Genomic DNA, 22,230 nt, shown 5'->3' with positions numbered 1-22,230 from the left:
GTGGGATTTAATTGTAAAAATTTAAGTATGAAATTCTATTTAGCACCAATAGAATTTTTAATAAATATTCGTTGATCAGGAATCAGTCATAATGGTTTGTCCAACATGATGGATTTAGTAATTAAGATAAGCCAAAAACCGGTTTGTTTTAATACAGTATATTCTCAGATTAACATATCAATAAATACGATCAGTTTGATGTAGTAATATTTCACAGGTAAAATTAAAGATGAGTATTTTATACTTGAAATTGCTTCACAAATAACAAAAATACTTTCATATAAAAGTCTAGTAATCACAGTATTAGACATCTGCTCAATTCGCATCGTCCTTAATATTTATGAATGTTTGTATTATTATGAATCTTGGTATTAATCCTATTTTGCAGCTTTTTGTTTACTCAAATTAAAAGTTTATTATATTTTTTAATAAGGCTGTGCAATAGAATTTGGGCTTGGAATATATATTTTTATGTTCAAATAATAGACAGCACTTTAAAATAATAGCCATTCCATGGTATAAAACTAAAATCTTAGAAAAGTATTTTACAGTAAATTGTAAACACATTTATTTTTTCTAATAAATGATAAGTTACCTATTGATCAAAGGTAAATAGTTTTTCAAATTTTATTTTATGTATGTGATGTAAACTAGGCTTAACTGTACTAGATAATACGGATTTTAGTTTTGATTTCTTTGGTCCTCAAGTTCATTCATATTATAAGCTGTGGACGTACAATCAGCTGATAATAGAGGGAACTAAACATGTTCTTATTGTTGTACTGTACGTGTCTCTATATACTTTTCATTCAAAGTTCAAAGAATTTTAAAGTCTGTAGGCTACCTTTTTAAGCGACCCATCCGTAAAAAAAGGCATTGGTTTTTTATTTATTTGATAAAAATGTATATTTATAAGAGACTGCACACCAATACAATAAACCGATCAAAATTTGAACTTAGGACATTGAATATTTTGAACCTACAATCTATTGATAAAAATTTACAATCAGATAATTATGATTTAATTTTCCCCGTCCATAACAGTTTTTAGAAGTCATAACATAAAATGTATTAAGAATTGGAATGTTAAAACACTTGAGCTTCTCATTATTTATACATATCTCATTATCCAAACACACCTATAAATATATATATAGCTATAAAATATATTGTCTTTGATAATCTAAATGAAGTAAATATATTGCATTGGTATATTTTTATAACCACGCTATTTTTTGCCAGAGCTTATCATCCGGCAATTAAGACAATAGGAATCATCCTGTTGAAATACACTAAACACCAGACAACAGTAGGACATTATTATGTCGAAATACTCCGGAATTTCAGACAAGCCATATTGGAAAAGAGACGAGGGATAATCAGCTTATTCTCATGCTGCACACGATAACGCTGCAGTTCATCAGTCTTATGTTGCAGTGTTGCACAGGATGCCTGCGGGAGTGTGGTTTCGAGCAGTTCAATTACCCACCCTACTGTAGGGTAATTGAACTGTAACAGTCCAGATCTGGCATTTCCTGTTTTCCAACTTGAAAAAAAAACGGAAGGGGATTTGAGGACTTGGAAGTCCGTGAAAGCTGCTACAGAACAGTGGTTTGTGGACCAGGAGGAAACATTATTTTACGAAGGCATAGTAGTGTTCCGAACAGGTTGACCAAGTGTATTCATTTAAGGGGTGATTACGTAGAGAAGTAAATTAGTTTCATATTTACAACGCCTTTCTGTATACCTCAGTTGCAGTTTTTTTTTATCCTGTCTCGTATTTATAATAATCAAACTAATATTGATATTCCTGTTGTAGTATTAACTTGAACATTGAAAAGATATATAAAAGTAATATATAAATAAGTTATACAAATACAGATATTTATTTACTTTTTAACTGACAGCAATATTGGATTATATTAAACAGTTTAAGTCCCGCCCGTAACAATAATGCAATCTTGGAATAATTAAAAATATTCCTATTCCATAAATATGTTTTAGACCATGGTAATGTACAAATATAAAACATTAGTTTTAAACATCTACATTCGAAATATGTCCGAATATATCGTTCGTAATAATATAATGGCTGCTAACTTCCCTAAATACAGAAAAGTTGAACATCTATTTTTTCAATGAAAACAATTTAAGAAGATTACATGCATACAAATATTTTTTTCTTAGCGAAATTATTATGTATAAATAGGCTACAATATGTAATTTCCTGTAGCTATACAATTGACGTACACTTTGTTGCAATTGCACATTTTAATTTTCAGTCATTGTTATTCAGGCGTGATTAAAAAAAGGGTACTATCTCAGAGCTAACAATATTAAAATAGAAATGTATTTCCCATACCCAAAATCGATTATACCACCTTAACTTAAGATAGTTTGTACTATCAACTATCATTTATCTTAACTTTTACTGATGCGAGAAAAAATGAAAATATTTATTTAAATCAACGTAAATCCTATGAGTGGTAGACAAAATACATGATCAATCGTAAAAATTAAATTGCCCTAAATTGTAAAATAACAATGTGCGACGCCATGCCGACCTGTATGTAGCTTTCTTTAGTGGTAGAGTGTTTCAGCAAAGAATATTTTAAAGACTTAACGATCGAGTGACTACAAGATAAGAAAACAATCTTTATGTTAAACAGGTCGCATCCAATAACTGGATACAGCACAGTTTGCTCAGTACTAACCCGAAGCCTTTACTGCAGTAACAATAGAGAGTTATTGATTTACAGTGCTTTCTGTCTGCCCGAGTACGTGGGAGACACGGTTCTCACGCTCACTACTGTACTCCTGGACATGAAGTAGAGTAAGGTTCACTTGTAAATGATACAAACTAGAATTGACTAATATGTAGGCGCAGTGGGTCGCAGACGAAACATTGTGGACCAAACGTGACCTATCTAAGTACCACGAATGTAAAACAATTTTTTTTAAATAATTATAGCTTTGGGTTAACTACCTTTATAAAGTACACAAAATAATTAAACAATTTTGTATTTACAATATATATACACACATTGTCATTACTACAAAATAATCTTCCATATTAAATAACAATATATTGAGTATACATTACAGTAAATTAACTTCCAATACTTGTACGAGCTCTACCTCTATTGTACGGTACGGAAGCTCCACATTACAATGAGACAGTTGGCGTGCCACACAGCATGCAACGTTGTGACGTACGATGATGCCCCAGATATTTACGCTGTCTCACCCCTTCGTACTTTTATAAATAACGAAAATATGATAAATTATCCATTTTGCCCTTAGAGGTCCGAAACTAATTTTCTTCCTTATATTGAATTTTAGAAAAATAAAGAATATAAAGTTTCGAAACTATTATTTTGGATGTGACCAAGAAAACGATGGTTTCGTAAACCACGTTGATAGTTCGTTGTATTCCGTTGCAAAGGTAGCAAAATTACAATGAAAATAACAAATTTAAAGCTACCTCTATTTTCACTTCCAAATTTTGGAAAATTACAAAATAAAAAACCGTACCTCAAAATAGACTCAAAGTTGTGATATCTCCACTACATGTTAACTACCTCGCCAGTTGGAGAACATAAATAAGCCATTGTTTTAACAATCTTAATATACAACATTCTCAAACTAACAATATTTTTAATTGGTGTAGAATTTATTTTCGAATGACCTACTTTTTATTACTTAGAACGTTCAAAGATGGGATTTATGTAAAGTTCAAACTGCATGGAGAGCTTTACCATACAAAGCCAACCAATACCTCCTTCAGTAAATTTATACATACACCCTCCACATAGTTTGGTTCAATACAGACAACTAAAAAAAGACAGGAACTCCTTTTTTCTTCAACCTTGTAGAAGGTTATTTCACAAACCTTTGTCTTTTCACATCTTCCCATGTAGACTGCCTGGACACCACTACAACTAGCTAAATTCAGTAAAAGACAGCTAAACTACACAAGCGACTAGAGGCAGAGAACAAAGTGGCGTGATTCCTGCTGAGGGCGAACGCTACTTGCGCCTACATCAGTAGCAAAGATACTCACACTCTGTATGCGTTGATAGTTTTGGACATGCTGTTACAGTACACTTGGGCCGCGTAGCATGGCCTCAGTCGCCGTCTCCTCGCCCGTAGTACATCTGCTGTCGGCCCGCACACTACCGTTCACTGAGCGCCTGTTACATTGGACTTCAGTGGGTCACACGACAAATGTCAACTCAACTAATAAAGCATTAACGAAAATGTAACAAAAAATTAAAACATAAAGTAAAATAAACAAAAATAAAACACGTTGATTTGTGATTTTGACGGAAACCCAATGTTTTACATGTTATCTATCATATTTGTTAAGAAACATAATTTAAAGATCCTTTTCTTACGTTTTAAGATTTTTATGTTTATTACCAACTATTAGATGGAAATAAGTTTAGTTAGTAAAGAATTGTTTTAGTTCATCATCACTCTTACATCGTATTCAGTCTTTAGTGTTATTTAGCTAAAACTTATTTTGTTGTTGTGTTATAAAAGTGATTTAATACGCATTGTTGATGAAACACTTAGATAATTATCATTACTCATACAACTTTATTTATTTAATGATATGAAAATGCAAATTATGTAGGTACTATTATATTACAATAGAATATTGGCTGATAGGTTAATATGATTTAGTACGTAAAAACGTGAATTACAATTCGGAATTCTTTTTTTTTAATTTTAAATATGTTTGTTGTCTACGTGTTACGGTTTATCACGCGCCGAAATATAGCTATCACACTTAAATCTATAATTGATATTCCGGTCTCGATGTGGAAAGCTATTTTACGTAAAATCAACAGATATTAGATCAAAACTGGCAGACCAGTAGTGCACATCTGGTTATGAAAAGTAAGGAAAGGAGGGCAGAGTTTTATTATGATTGGCAGAAAAACAAACCAATCAGCAGTCATTAGAAAGGCAAATCAGCGATAAAATGTTGATAATTTGGCGCCTTTGTTGAAGTGATCTTCCTTCTTGGTCAGTATCGCATCATATCATATTAACGCATTAATATGTAATTTTCGTATGTATGTGCTTTTGAAAGGATACTACGATTTGGACATTTGCCAACAATATACTCGTATGTTACAAAAAGTAGAACACTGCGTTTCGAGGAATGAATCTACACTTCCTAATGTGCAGTGTTCCTCTTCCTAGCTTTCGTACTTTTGTAAAGTTATACTTTTTGTGGCGTTGCCATGGCAAATGTACGAAATCCCGTTATCCTTTTAAACGATCCATCCTCAATAACACAAGTTTTAACAAAGCACCTACTTTGTATTATCAAAATCTACTGTATCCGGTTTTGAACAATGCAAACACCAGTTTTAAACAATAATAATAAAAAAAAAATATGATGTTCATGACAATAGCCACGTAAGCCTGAGAAATAAAATATTTTACATTAGTCAGGTTGAAAAAGAAGTGCAACAATCGTACCCACTCACACAGACATTTAATTGTGGGTAGGGGGGAGACAATGGGGTAACAATTAATCGCCTCTCTAAACCACTGATCTGCCATTTTGTGGTTTTATTTACGGAGTTTTTCAGGCTAACAGAAACTCCTACTAACCCTTTAGTCAACCTGATTTTTAAGTTTACACGGACTTCACTATAACAAATATACAAGAAACCAATTTTGTTAAAACTGATTTTTTGTATTACTACATTGTATAAGTAGGTCCTCCTCAGTGAACCAGTGGATATAGTGACGGCTCTTGAACTGAGAGATCATGGGTTCAAATCTCGGGAAAGTACTGCCTTGACATGACTGGCATAGTAGTCATGTGACTCGAAACTAGCCAGCAGAGAAGGAAACCGAACACCAAGATTAGGACGGGCAGTTGTTACTTTCCAGCGAGAAACTCTATCCAATTACAACAATAAAACAATCATAGATTACTATTTTATCAATCCAACTTTGTGCTTCGCGGAAATTTGAAGTAGTTTGAAACTTAACGATGGACGGATTCACTACAGAAGTGACTAATTGGCCTACACGAAGTGTTGTCTAACCAACGGAATTAGCCCCGAGAGGGTCTAATTGTGTTAGCAGTTAGCTCGTTGTGTCGGCGGGTTCAGGTCCTCTCGATGCCTTGTGCTCCGTCTATTTTGTCGAAGGACAAACTCATTGTCTAAGGCAACACGTCTGTAACGTACATCCTCATGTTCAAAGCGAAACTCTCATATATTATAATGAAACTATTGCATTTATAAAGTTTGTGTACGCAATGATAATCCGTTAGGATGTCTATTTCAAATCTGAGTCACAGTAAGTTTTCACTCGGACAGGAATTACATTCATATTAATTTTATAGTACTTTTATTATTAATTAATTAATTTTAATTTTTTTCTTGATTACGGGTTACTTTTGAAACCCTCACAAACCAGTACTGGTAAGGTTTAATTCAGTTTTAATCAAAATCACATTAGGCTATATGTTTCTGAAAACAACAAAATAATCCAAATATGATATATGTTGTCTGATCTCAGCTTTTCATTAACCTGCATCCTACGGGTAGAGAGAGGATCATAATTCCTACATTTCACGTTTCCAATAATTCCCTGGCGTGGCTCGCACTGTATTGCGCTAATGATGGCCGAGCTGCGATTGAGTACCGTTCATTCCACAAGCGGTGGAGCTTACACTATCAAACGTAGCAATTATGATCATTTATTTACATATACCACTTAATTATAAATAATTAATGTTCTATTTTTTTTACTCGCCAACAAATCAGTGTTGCTCGTACTTGCATTATAACAGTGCAATAACCTTCGTCTGTCGTATTAAAAACTAATCACACATAATAAAACTACAAATCTTTGTGTTATTTCTTTCAAAAATAGGTAGTGTCGAAATATGAAAAATACTAATGTATATTATAAATATTGTATAACAATAACAGTTACTTTTTGAAGAAATAATACGAACTGTCGTTGTCACGACATACATAACACATGAAATAACATTCACGCACGGAACGTGAAAAGGATACACTGCTTTTGAAATTTACTCCAGAACATAACGATAATATTTCCCGTGCCACAAAGTATAAAGAGATGATAGATTTTGCAATCTCCATAAACACTGGTAAAGCAGTAAATCTGTTCAATGTTCCTGGGGAAAAATTATGTGTAGCAAAAAGTATGTTCACCAAATGAAAACTTATATTTACAGCGTCCTGAATACAAAACTGTACACAATGTGAGTATAAAACAACGCTATTTACCAACAATATATTTATCCTGTTCATATTGGTGATCAAGCGTACCTGACACCGTGCGTTACACATCTGTATCCTGTGCTCAAGTGACAACTGTACACAGTGTGAGTATAAAACAACGCTATTTACCAACAATATATTTATCCTGTTCATATTGGTGATCAAGCGTACCTGACACCGAGTGTTACACATCTGTATCCTGTGCTCAAGTGACAACTGTACACAGTGTGAGTATAAAACAACGCTATTTACCAACAATATATTTATCCTGTTCATATTGGTGATCAAGCGTACCTGACACCGTGCGTTACACATCTGTATCCTGTGCTCAAGTGACAACTGTACACAGTGTGAGTATAAAACAACGCTATTTACCAACAATATATTTATCCTGTTCATATTGGTGATCAAGCGTACCTGACACCGAGTGTTACACATCTGTATCCTGTGCTCAAGTGACAACTGTACACAGTGTGAGTATAAAACAACGCTATTTACCAACAATATATTTATCCTGTTCATATTGGTGATCAAGCGTACCTGACACCGTGCGTTACACATCTGTATCCTGTGCTCAAGTGACAACTGTACACAGTGTGAGTATAAAACAACGCTATTTACCAACAATATATTTATCCTGTTCATATTGGTGATCAATCGTACCTGACACCGTGTGTTACACATCTGTATCCTGTGCTCAAGTGACAACTGTACACAGTGTGAGTATAAAACAACGCTATTTACCAACAATATATCACAATCCGGTTCATATTGGTGATCAATCGTACCTGACACCGTGTGTTACACATCTGTATCCTGTGCTCAAGTGACAACTGTACACAGTTTGAGGGTAAAACAACGCTATTTACCAACAATATATCACAATCCGGTTCATATTGGTAATCAACCGTACCTGACACCGTGTGTTACACATCTGTATCCTGGGCTCAAGTGACAACTGTACACAGTGTGATGGTAAAACAACGCTATTTACCAACAATATCCTGTTCATATTGGTGATCAAGCGTACCTGACACCGTGCGTTACACATCTGTATCCTGGGCTCAAGTGACAACTGTACACAGTGTGATGGTAAAACAACGCTATTTACCAACAATATCCCGTTCATATTGGTGATCAAGCGTACCTGACACCGTGCGTTACACATCTGTATCCTGGGCTCAAGTGACAACTGTACACAGTGTGATGGTAAAACAACGCTATTTACCAACAATATCCCGTTCATATTGGTGATCAAGCGTACCTGACACCGTGCGTTACACATCTGTATCCTGGGCTCAAGTGACAACTGTACACAGTGTGATGGTAAAACAACGCTATTTACCAACAATATCCTGTTCATATTGGTGATCAAGCGTACCTGACACCGTGCGTTACACATCTGTATCCTGGGCTCAAGTGACAACTGTACACAGTGTGATGGTAAAACAACGCTATTTACCAACAATATATCACAATCCGGTTCTTATTGGTAATCAATCGTATCTGACACCGAGTGTTACACATCTGTATCCTGTGCTCAAGTGACAACTGTACACAGTGTGATGGTAAAACAACGCTATTTACCAACAATATCCTGTTCATATTGGTAATCAATCGTACCTGACACCGTGTGTTACACATCTGTATCCTGGGCTCAAGTGACAACTGCACACAGTGTGATGGTAAAACAACGCTATTTACCAACAATATATCACAATCCGGTTCATATTGGTGATCAATCGTACCTGACACCGTGTGTTACACATCTGTATCCTGTGCTCAAGTGACAACTGTACACAGTGTGATGGTAAAACAACGCTATTTACCAACAATATATCACAATCCGGTTCATATTGGTGATCAATCGTACCTGACACCGTGCGTTACACATCTGTATCCTGTGCTCAAGTGACAACTGTACACAGTGTGACAACGCTATTTACCAGTTCATCCTGTGTTACACATCTGTATCCTGTGCTCAAGTGACAACTGTACACAGTGTGATGGTAAAACAACGCTATTTACCAACAATATATCACAATCCGGTTCTTATTGGTAATCAATCGTACCTGACACCGAGTGTTACACATCTGTATCCTGTGCTCAAGTGACAACTGTATACAGTGTGATGGTAAAACAACGCTATTTACCAACAATATATCACAATCCGGTTCATATTGGTAATCAATCGTACCTGACACCGTGCGTTACACATCTGTATCCTGTGCTCAAGTGACAACTGTACACAGTGTGATGGTAAAACAACGCTATTTACCAACAATATCCTGTTCATATTGGTGATCAAGCGTACCTGACACCGAGTGTTACACATCTGTATCCTGTGCTCAAGTGACAACTGTACACAGTGTGATGGTAAAACAACGCTATTTACCAACAATATATCACAATCCGGTTCATATTGGTAATCAATCGTACCTGACACCGTGCGTTACACATCTGTATCCTGTGCTCAAGTGACAACTGTACACAGTGTGATGGTAAAACAACGCTATTTACCAACAATATATCACAATCCGGTTCATATTGGTGATCAATCGTACCTGACACCGTGTGTTACACATCTGTATCCTGTGCTCAAGTGACAACTGTACACAGTGTGATGGTAAAACAACGCTATTTACCAACAATATATATCACAATCCGGTTCATATTGGTAATCAATCGTACCTGACACCGTGTGTTACACATCTGTATCCTGTGCTCAAGTGACAACTGTACACAGTGTGATGGTAAAACAACGCTATTTACCAACAATATATCACAATCCGGTTCATATTGGTGATCAATCGTACCTGACACCGTGTGTTACACATCTGTATCCTGTGCTCAAGTGACAACTGTACACAGTGTGATGGTAAAACAACGCTATTTACCAACAATATATCACAATCCGGTTCATATTGGTGATCAAGCGTACCTGACACCGTGTGTTACACATCTGTATCCTGTGCTCAAGTGACAACTGTACACAGTGTGATGGTAAAACAACGCTATTTACCAACAATATATCACAATCCGGTTCATATTGGTAATCAATCGTACCTGACACCGTGCGTTACACATCTGTATCCTGTGCTCAAGTGACAACTGCACACAGTGTGATGGTAAAACAACGCTATTTACCAACAATATATCACAATCCGGTTCATATTGGTAATCAATCGTACCTGACACCGAGTGTTACACATCTGTATCCTGTGCTCAAGTGACAACTGTACACAGTGTGATGGTAAAACAACGCTATTTACCAACAATATTCCTGTTCATATTGGTAATCAATCGTACCTGACACCGTGTGTTACACATCTGTATCCTGGGCTCAAGTGACAACTGCACACAGTGTGATGGTAAAACAACGCTATTTACCAACAATATATCACAATCCGGTTCTTATTGGTAATCAATCGTACCTGACACCGAGTGTTACACATCTGTATCCTGTGCTCAAGTGACAACTGTATACAGTGTGATGGTAAAACAACGCTATTTACCAACAATATATCACAATCCGGTTCATATTGGTAATCAATCGTACCTGACACCGTGTGTTACACATCTGTATCCTGTGCTCAAGTGACAACTGTATTACTTTAAATCACTTTAACTCGTACATTAAAGTATTGAAATAGATGTTAGGTTTGGAATGTTGTTTTATGTTAAATTAATAGCTTTTTAATATAACTCTCTTGAATAGAAATCAGAAGAAAACGATTTTGATACACATGAAATTACAGATACTAAAAAGTAAGAATTTTGTTAATTTTGTGACCAAGCCCAAATAATACAAACTGTTGAAAATAAAAATGTGAAATGTTTACAGTACGTATATGAGTTACAGCTATAGAAAATGCCATTATTAATTTAAGACGAATTGGGGTTAGTTTAAATATAATTTCAGAAAATCCCTTTTTGCTACTTTTAAAGTTTACTTTAATAACTACAACAATAACAAACATGCCGTAAAAATGACAACCTTTAACCCTCAGCCGTTTCTATGTGGGATCTATTACAAAACACTTAATTCCCAAACTTTAAATACCTGTAATACACGTGGAGTGTGATAAAAAAATGTGTCTACAATCTCTGTATTCAGATAAGTTATCTTAAGCTAAGAATGTAACATACAAGTACTAATTTAAACTCAAAATTGATTGCACCACCTAATTAATGTTTTTTTTTTAACATTATGAAAGGTCCAGTAGATACACGAAAAATTTTAAAATACAAATAATCAATCTAGTGATTCAGAACTCAATAGTACGTAATCCATTAATTGTTAGATCGCCTAGAGTTTGGAAATTTTATTGACGTAAAACAATGTTAATATAAAATTTTTCAATCTAGATTCTAATTAAATCAGAATTAACTTGATTGAAAAGTGAAGACTTAAAAATAATGGTTATTGTACAGATTAAATGTGGATTGTAATGAAAACACTGTACTTGTACAGCCAAAAGTAGGTCTACTTATCAGAAAAGAACACTTGGAAGTGAGCGCTATCAAGGCACAGATAAGGAACACTCCTAGGTGAGGAGATAAATCACGGCAAGGCGACGCGTGGGCGCCGGAGTTTGTGTGCCGTGCCGTACAAACATTAAAAAGCGGTCCCGGTCCGCTTGGTACACTTAAAACTGAGCTATAGTACAATTAATTGAAAAAATATTGAACATTGGCGCGTCTAACTATGATTTAATACACCGGAGCGCCTCAGTCGCATTGTATACAATGGTCCCTATCTGGACTTTGTTGATCATTTCCTGGATGAAAGGCTTCACTCCGTTCTAATTTCCGTTCTACTAAACCACATCCTACTGATAGAGATATTTAGTTGGAAATTGTCTGGGTTTATCAGCAATAACCAAGGTTTAATTAAACTATCACTTGTGTTAAAAACGCTACTGGGCTTTATAACATTGTATTGTGAAAAGATTAAATAAAAATAAACTATTTAAAAAAAAATTCCGGACCAAACTTTATGTTAATAAAGCTAGTGGAATTACAATATTGCACTATGAAAAGTTTAAATAAAAATAAGCTATTAAAAACCAGAAATTGCTCTAAAAAACGTACGAGGGAGTGAAAGTATGCAGGTTTCAATCAAAACAATAACAGCAAAACACAATAATGGAATGCAGCATACGTATTAAGGCTTTTGGATATTTTCATAAGGTGGGTAAAGGATTGAATATAAAACTGACAGATCACTGTCAGTTTTATTTAATATATCCAAATAAAACCATATTATATTAATTACATGAAACCCTACAGTAGTCAGTGGAGACAATGTGTGCAATGCCGCCATACATGCTCCCTGGTGGATCGTACTTATTTTTCAAAAAATCATGAAAGCATAATTATAAGAACGCTGAGCGCATCTATTCTAAAACTTCACATGATTTGTAATTTCCGTATCACACGCACAACCGCAGTGACTGTAGCTGTTGCCATCCTATTCAATCCAGTTTCCTTTATTTCATTCACAAGATAATAAAATAGTTCAGACATGTTAGTGTCCATTCATGGATGTACGACAATAGGGTAAGTAAAAACTATTGCACACCGACCAGCCGTTCAAATGTTGTCTTTTTATATATTTTGCATCTGGAATACGTTCCAATTAGTCAAAGGCAAGCGGTAGACCCCCCTCTACGCTCACAAAGAATGTGCCCTATTTTTGATTTAAAAAATAACTCACTAATAAAATGCCAGGTTTTAACTATATCTGCTATATTCTGTTGTTAAATGTTTCAATAAATGCAATTTATAGAATGATATAAAATATTTAGAAGTCAATATTAATAAACTTTACATGATCACATTTTTAAGTTAAATTTGTTTAATACTATTGTACTGTAATAAAATTCCTGTTTATATATTTCCCACTAAGCCCACGTCGATCCACTCCTTTGAGAAGGAAAAATCACTCGTGGTAAAACAAAAAGTTTCATTTTCCTATACCGATTTAAAGAATTGTTAATTATATTTAAATAATGAATTAGTCGTCCACAGATTTTTACATTAAAAAAAATTGTTATCTTTCGGACTTTGATTAATATATTAAAGGTTCTGGATTATTACATTAAGAAATCAAGGTCAATGTTATTCGAATGGCAAAACTTGTACAAAAGGGTCAGTCTGTAAAACACGCAGAGAATTTAATAACGGAGACAAACACCAGACCTCCGATGGTAAATATTTTAACAAAACCTCAGCATTGTGAAGAAGTCAGTTACTGGAGAGTCGCCAAGTGGCGCTTTCCAGGGCTTACAATGGCGTTGTCCCATCTGGCTTATTTGGCGTCAAAACCCGCATCTTACTTGGCTTTCCACTTAAGGTTTTTGTGAAAAAGGAATTTCAGTTTACTTAGCCCATTCTAAAAAAAAAAAAACACACAAAGTGTTTAACCATCTACTCTAAAAACTTCACAGAGGATTGCTCGGGGTTCTTTTTATCATTCATTATTTTATATTGTTATAAGGCTGCCATACTGTTTTATCTCATATATTTTTAGAAACAACTCAAACGTTAGGGTCTTCTGGCGATCTCTACAAGCTTATCGCGATGACAATCAAGTCTGAAATCTAAAATTGGGGCATATACCGCGGGAGTTGCGGAACAGAATTATCTATAGATAAATTCGTTTTTTAGTATTGTTTATACTTAATGGAATCTCTGTGATAAGATAAACTTTACTTTCTGATAAGATTGATAAAACGTCATCTACTATTTTGGTTCCCCCAACACGACACTATATTCTTCGCTTCATGAGTGAGCAAGCTTCGCTTTATACAGCCGCATTCCAGACATTTAACAGAACCCGAAGTTCTATTTTTTTCAAAGCCAAAACTAAAAACTGTAACTTTCATGTAAAAACTTTCATGTTGTGAACTAGTAAAGGTAGTATACACGGTGCAGTTTGATATTGAAACATTAACTCCTCACTGCAAGGTTGGTTGGAATATCTAGTTGACAGTAGACTGGCGGAAGTAACCCAGAGCGGCCGCTCAGCTGATCCGCCTACACCTCCCACTCAAGGCCGACCAGTCCCGCCCTCGCGCTCTCAGTCTCAGTAGACTACACATAGTTAGTGTCAACAATTCCTCAGACAGAACGCGGCTGGTACTGACAAAACTGTGAATAAATGTTAGAAGAAACATGGAATAATCACTATTCTTCTTATGTTCAAAGAATAAAACAAAGCAGAACCAAAGTCCAGTATTTCAAGTCCTGAATTGAGGCAGCCGATTTCAATTTTAAATTCAAACAAGATCTATTTCGTAACCTCAGGATAGATCGCACCACTCTGGCCGAGAGGACATGGGTTCCCTACTCCTGGGTCACAAATTTTACTCCGCGTTTTCCCCAAAAAACGTTAAATATCCCATGGCACGCTAATGAATCAAATGTTAAATATGGTTAGGTAAATATAATATGAAAAATGTGTTACGTAATTAAAGGGACAATAAAAGTAACATATAACTATTACAAGGTATTATGAGAAAAATAAAACACTAACATACTAATAAACGTGTAAAAATATTGTTTTTATTATTAATTGAAACAAACGATATGCGAGGGTATACATTTCCTAACGATAACTACGTCCGTTTACCGCTAACAGTGTGTATGTAAAAAACACTTAATTTAATTTAATAATTTGTTTAGTTGGATTAACAATATAAGAATTATACTCCAGGGCATACGACCACCGTAACCTCCAACACTCGCCATTACACCGTGTTGTGTTACAAGTAGCGGTTATAACCTCCAGTGGCACTCATGGCGTCAATAATCCATACCGGCATATAAGAAGGCGTGGATTCTGGCCTTCGTTTTGCTATCGATCTGCCATTACCCTGCACGCATGTTTTACCAACCCCATTTATTACCAGATGTTCACCTCGACCGGAGGTAAGGATTTCTTCAAACTGTCCCTACAAACTTCGCGGTATTATGTATCATACAATGTTTTTTTTAGTAATTGAAGTAAGAGCCTGTTTCGTTGCCTGTCTGTTTGAATTAGGAACTATGGGGTAAAAATTTGTTGTTTAAAACTACCGACTATTGCAACACCTAAGTGTCAAATTTCACAAAAAGTGACATAATAACAAAACCTAAAGTACCATCACAACTTGTAGAAATGAGGTAAACCACGTAAATATAGCAATACACGATAAATACACGTTATATTTACTGTTTTTCATTACATTTTAATGAAAAATGTGATGCATTGAGAAGAAAATACTACCAAACTTCTATTTGGTAGTATTTCATGAAACAGAATTTTATTTTATTTATGATATTTACCTCACTAGATAATAATCTTATGTGTGTATTTAAATGTTGCCGATAGAAAAAAATAAAACTTGGTTACAATATTTAGGTCAAAGAAGGACCACTAACTTAACATCTTCCACCTATTGAACTCAAAATCCCTCTCATATATCAAAGAATTACTTTCATATCTGTATTTCAGGCTTAACATTATTAATAAGTGTTTATTCTTAAATTTTTTATTACAAAAACTGATATTTGTATGTTTGTCAAATACATATAACATAAATGTTGTGTGTCTAAATTTAACTTGGTCTAGGTTAACTAGAAACAGAAATAATGCAAAACCAATTTATGCCATGTCTTGAGAATGTTTTTTATTTCGTTTCATTCTGTATCAATTGAAGGTTGCAGTGTAAAAGTTCTATTTAGGGACGACCCATTCGAGAAAAACAACTTCTAAGTTCGTAATAATTTATTTCCTAATCAGCTGCTATAAAGTAATAAAACAGGAAGGGTAATTTTTTATCGACCTGGAGGTTTAATGATAATTACGATATATTTTTAAATACATCACCCCAAAAACAATTTAAGGTCCTTAAACAGACACTGTTCTGGTTAACAATAGTGTCATACATCGAATAAGCAATATGACAAACAACACAGTATGATACATAGCAATATGTTCCCATTTAAGACATATCAATCGCAAACGACAAACAAGTGTTGAAATATTGTTTCCCACAGATGTGTTCCCCATCAGGCCAAAATACCCCATCTCCCGAGCACAGAGCAAGACGTTGTGAGGAGAAAGGGGAGCGTGAGTATTGCAGTTACAATAACAATAGGCAATCTACCAACACTACCGCGTCGCATAGCGTTCTGCCTTGTCCTTATTGTAATGTGAGTATCTCCCATTTCACTTAACTACATTCTTACCCTCAATGGTAAATAGCAGAAACATTGAATCATCATTCAAGAATGTTAAATGTCAAAATAATTTATGAACGAAAACTAACATTTAGAAGTTTATAACATAAAGCTATTGTGGAAGTGATTATAATGAAGTAAGTCTCTTTTAGTTTTGGGCCATTAAGAACAAAAACACAATTCTGCGCCACAAAAATTACAAATTATCCACTTTAATTACAATTTAATTAAACACATATTTTACAAAATAGATCATTATGTTTAAAATTGAATGAAAACAAAGTATTTTAGTTATATTTATGTCATAGAATATTAAATTAAAGTAAACCAAATTTTGCTAAAAAGTTCATGATAACATGGCCAGTTACTTAAAAAATAGCATGAAATTATCTTTAGTATTTTAAAGGCGGCCATAAAAACTTTTAAACTTTGAATATCTTAAAAACCAGCAGTTTTTCTCAAGAACTACCATAACAATTATCATGAAATTATCTTAATTATTTTCGAAGTGGCAGCCATTAAAACTTTTAAGCTTTGAATATTTATAAAAACCAGCAGTTTTTCTCAAGAATTACACGAATAACAGATTTTAGAGGATATTATCACAAATCTAATGACACTAAAATTATTTAAATCGAATAATAAAGAATTAATTTTAAGCAGATTTACTGTGACAATATCCTGGAATTTTCAGTTTATGTTTTTTTTGGCTATTCGCTGAGAACCCCATGTCTTGTCACAGTGAATGTGCTCTAAATCAGTTATTTAGAGCAAATAAATAGAGTTTATTCGATTTAAATAATGATGGTGTCATTAAATTTGTGATAATAACCTCTAAAATCTGTTATTCGTGTAATTCTTGAGAAAAACTGCTGGTTTTTATAAATATTCAAAGCTTAAAAGTTTTAATGGCCGCCACTTTGAAAATAATAAAGATAATTTCATGATAATTCTTATGGTAATTGGCCTTGTTATAATAAAATATAGAACCAAATTTGGTATAATTGAACTTATTAGTTTTAAAGATATTAATTTTTTAAATTAAAAACAGATGGGAAAGGTTTTTTTAAATTACTACATAAGAATTAAAATCGTACAGGTTATTGTAATACACTAAGCATCAAAGAGACCCATGTTCATATGGTAAAATATGTTTGTCTGCCCTGAAAAATAACGTAGTATAACTTTGTCCAGAGAGTTAAGGGACACCCTATATATTTATGTCTTATAGTTATTTTCAACATACGTGATGTTATTTCCAAAAATATAAAATAGAATAACTTGACTTTCTTTCTTTGGGTTTTCGTCTAGTTTTAGTTGGGAATTAAAAATTGCATTACATCCTTCGCTTATTGCCTAAATGATGTGTAATTGAATCGAAAATACTCATTTTTAGAGAAGGGCAATCAATATATGAACTGAAATCGCAAATTCATAATGATTTGTATGAAAACTTAATCAACCAATATAAGCCAAACATAAATGTATCCATTAATGAAAGTGGTTGGAGACATTTTTATACAAATACAATACATGACAATACATTATGCACACAAATGCACAGTCATCGCTATGAATGTGTAACGGATCCCATTACATTGATATCGTGAAATATTAACGACATACGTTATTATTTCAAATACGTCACGGTAAAAGCATGGCACATACATAATACTTTCACTGGCAATCATTGACAGAAAACCGTTATTTTTTAAATTACTACATAAGAATTAAAATCGTACAGGTTATTGTAATACACTAAATACTTTAAACGGTGACGCATTATACTGTTATAGATAAATAAATATACGAAAATAATAGTCAACTCGTGTTTTAATAGTAAACTGGTCTTTATTTTAACTATTCGAAACACAAAGAAACTAATATTCTTGTCTTCCAATGCGATTCATTAGTAATGTTGCAATTTATTGCTATTGAGTATACTGAGAAACATCAAATAATAATTATTGTTATGAATCAAATTTGATATTTGAATAGAGAGTGGTATTTTTTATTATTGTATGTATTAATAATTATTTAACGTTGAGAAACCAACACCAGAACGGAAAATAAAATAAAAAACAAACCTAATTTATTGACGGAATAAAAACAGGAGAAAACAATAGAATCCAAAGGCGGACGTCATGAAAGAAAAACAGAACACAACACAGAACGAAACAAAACACCTTTTGTCAGAGGTCACACCACGGAACACACGACACGATCAAACGTCAGCGCTCTACTGAAGCTGCGGGGCGCTAGTGTAGCGCTCTCAGGCTGGCCAACAGTGCAACACCATATTGTCGTATACTGGCACCTCGTCATTTGTATTTTTCTTTACAGCAATGCACTTACATGCACACTCAAATTTGGATTGATGTTAATCGTGCATTTACAGAGGGATGCAGAATTTGATTTGGGTATACCGAAACCCACTCTCAAGGGGGAGAGGGGAAAGATCGATATTTTTGTTTTTGATATTAAGAATAAGTTTTCAGTACAAATATTTTTTTTATAATTTTGAAAAGAAAGTTTTGATAATTGCTCTGTACGATACCATTTCCGAAGACGAGAAAATAGAATTCCATTATTATTCCATAAGGAGTGGCAAGAATTTAAGAAAGATTATGAGACAATAACTGGGCCCAAAATCCCATTAAAGACAAAAATATAAATATTTACTTTACGTACATGAAAGATGATCCACATGGAATGACATTTTTTATATTTCTAAGGTAACACACTACGTGTCGGGTAACAGGTATAGCTAAAGTTGCATGCAAAATTTCAAACCTATATACCTCTTTTCATTCTCTAAATATCCTGGTAACAGATTGACTGACATATATAAAATCATACATATTAGAAATATTTACATCCCCCCGCAGACAAAAATGAAATTGTGCTAGCCTATGTTTCGCATCAATTACGCTAAGCCAAATTCCATGGTTGCAATTATAATATTAAGTCTAGGTCAGTACCTTTTCGAGATGTCGTACGGACAGAGACAGAATTGAAAATGTTCCAGCCCCACAAACGGTAGGCTTCGCTAAAGCTCAGCCAATAAAAGATGTATTTAAGTCTCTGTCTATCTGTCTGTCCGCACTATATATCTAGAGAACAAACTGACTTACAGATATGAAGTTTTACATGAGGCCTCATTTCTATTTAAGCGACATCGAGTTCCATGGTGGTGTATGTCTCTCCATGAAATTAGGCTGAGCGTTAGCGAACATTTTTACATCTGTCGTACGGGTAAGTAAGATGCAACGAGAAAAACTAGCGAAGTAGGCTACAGATTTCAAATCAACATGCAACTCAGCTAGGTCTGTTACGTGGTATTGCATACTCCTACCCTGTCGTATAAGTGGATGATGTCCTCTCTATCTCCTCGTCTAATTCTATTTCTGCCGTTTTTATGATATTAGCATCAACATTTTACAGCCAATTAAAGTTATTTAAATAATCCAATTCTACCATTCCTAACACATTGTTTGGTTTAATTTGTGCATTCTAGTGCAGAATGTCACGGATAAAATTTAAAAATTAGGAATTATTTACCATATACAAAAATAACATAATTTTCTCAATATGTGCGACAATTTCTTTCATATAATTATAAATACAGTTTCCTCCATTTACCGCTGGATAGCAGAAAAGAATTTCACCATTGGATGACATGATGTTATCATAGACTGTTCCGTAATCAAAGGCTTCGCGTGAATGCTTGAATTTTTATATTACAACTGGCAATGCCAACGCAACTCGTATAAAACTACAGAAAGTAAATATTCTTGTTAATTAATTTTTTAAAGAAAATAAAACACATGCATTCATATGTAATACTGAGTAAATGACGAAGAATATATAACTTAATGGTCCAATTTTAAAATGTTCTAAGTTTGGTCTAAGCTTTCTACACGTAAAGTTATATATTATAGCAAAAAGACGGCCGACGTTCCTGCTCCTCTCCCACTAAAAATTGAGTTGCCTCTCCATGAAATATGAGATGGTAGGATTGCTTCCCTTCTCCCACCCAAAAAACTTAAATCTTTTACACGCCACTGCATTTATAAATTACTAGCCTAAACCCGCGGCTCCGCTCGCGTGGCAGTAGAGAGGGCTACATCAATCAAGCATCGAAAAAGAAATACTAATTTTATTATACGTTTTTCCAATTAATTTATTGCTCTACTAATACATCGTAGCATATCATAAAATCTATTATAAAAGTTTTTTGTTTATTTTAATGCGTTTTGGTAAACAACGTTATTAGTTGTATTATTTGGAGCATAAATATAAAGGTTCTTCGGGTTTCCGACTCTTGAGCAAGCGACGTATAATTGACCGTGCGAGAAAACATGAGGGTTCCAGATGGATTCCTGCGACGTTAAGTGATTGTCCTTGTGCCTTATTAATCGTCATTGCGAAACGCAAGTCGAACGGGGAACTGAAGTCTCTTAAATTCAAATGGCAAGTCGGATGGAATTAAGGGGATGCGAGGGATGAAGACATCTTCCCCGGCAGATGTTCCCGACAAAATCGTTGCTTCAATGATATTTGGATGTAAATTTTTGACGGTTAGTCGAGTGCCGTTGCACAATTTTGGTGGTCGTAAGTTTCTCAACATCATTATCGGTGATCCTACTTTCAAGAGTAATTGATGTGACGGCATTCCTGATGGTTCAAGTGAGTTTAAAAACTCCACAGGGTAGTGTACAGCTTGTTCTGGATCAATGACGGTGTCGAATGGACTTGTACGTCGTCACAGCTCCCGGTAGCTTGTCTTGAATAGATATGTTTAGATTAGTTACTTGATCGTTTCGTGGTGCTAGAATCGCTCTTTCTCTAAGCCATCCGTGATTTTTGTAATTAGTGGCAATGTCTTGAAAAAAAACACTGTTAACAACATCATTGATTGATTCAGCCAAATTGCAGATGTCCTCTGGAAATGTTATGGAGTAATTGCCTGGCGAATTCATGAAGGTTCCATTTCCAATTTGCAAAAGCCGTTCCGAAAATTCTTGTGAGGCCGCATCACTTTGCAGGCGAACACGCATGTTTGTTGTGAGCGTCAATATCTGAACTCGCCTCCATAAATATGATAACTTGAGACACGCATTAAGTTCATCTGCTGGAGTTCCTCTTGGAATAAACAGGAAGAGTTTGACGAAAGTCTCCAGCTAGTAGCAAGAGTGCTCCTCCCATTGTTGCTTCTTGACCCCTCAGATCTTGCAGAGTCCTATCCAAAAGCCTCAAGAGCTTTTTTGTTTGCCATCGTGCATTCGTCCCAAATGATAACCTTGCATGTTTTTAGAACAGTGGCTTGTCCAGAATATTTTTCTTGATGTTGCAAATTGGCGTATCAGTTGCACAAAAAATCCAACGGTAATTTTAGCGCTGAATGCGCAGTTCTTCCTCCTGCCAAAAGAGTTGCGGCTATTCCAGAGGACGCAACAGCAAGTGCGATATCGCCATTCTTTCGCACTTGTGCAAGTATGAGGTTAATGAGGAACGTTTTTCCTGTTCCCCCTGGAGCATCGAGAAAGAATATACCTCCCTTTTGAGTTGAAATTCGATCCATAATTATGTTATATGACGTTCTTTGCTGTCCTACTACCAAAAGAGGTACGTTAGTCTCTACAAATCTATGTAGTTTCATCTCGATTGTAGTTGGTCTCGCGTACAACATCAGTATCCACTATGTCAATGTCGT

The 22,230-nt window shown here is 34.6% G+C and overlaps 1 protein-coding gene across 9 annotated transcripts in view; it reads right to left on the bottom strand.

The window, feature by feature from the left end:
• The window catches only part of LOC124357143 (kinesin light chain), a 215,719-nt gene that overhangs the window by 161,384 nt on the left and 32,105 nt on the right, over positions 1–22,230 (bottom strand). Inside the window, exons 1-2 of one of the 9 annotated variants that reach the window (XM_046808634.1) lie at positions 18,602–18,760; positions 4,064–4,239 (exon numbers count right to left, since the gene is read on the bottom strand). The exons of 5 other annotated variants lie outside the window; for them this stretch is intronic. In XM_046808634.1, coding sequence (XP_046664590.1) covers positions 4,064–4,092 — 29 coding nt within the window. In that variant the 5' untranslated portion in view covers positions 4,093–4,239; positions 18,602–18,760. Of the gene's footprint in view, positions 1–4,063; positions 4,240–18,601; positions 18,761–22,230 lie in introns of those variants that run through there. 3 more of the 9 variants (XM_046808635.1, XM_046808636.1, XM_046808637.1) reach the window with 3 other exon arrangements.

The sequence above is a fragment of the Homalodisca vitripennis genome, chromosome 3, assembly GCF_021130785.1.
Source record: "Homalodisca vitripennis isolate AUS2020 chromosome 3, UT_GWSS_2.1, whole genome shotgun sequence".
NCBI lineage: Eukaryota > Metazoa > Arthropoda > Insecta > Hemiptera > Cicadellidae > Homalodisca > Homalodisca vitripennis.
The sequence above is the reverse complement of the archived record's forward strand: the minus strand, read 5'-3'. Positions and strand labels throughout refer to the sequence as shown.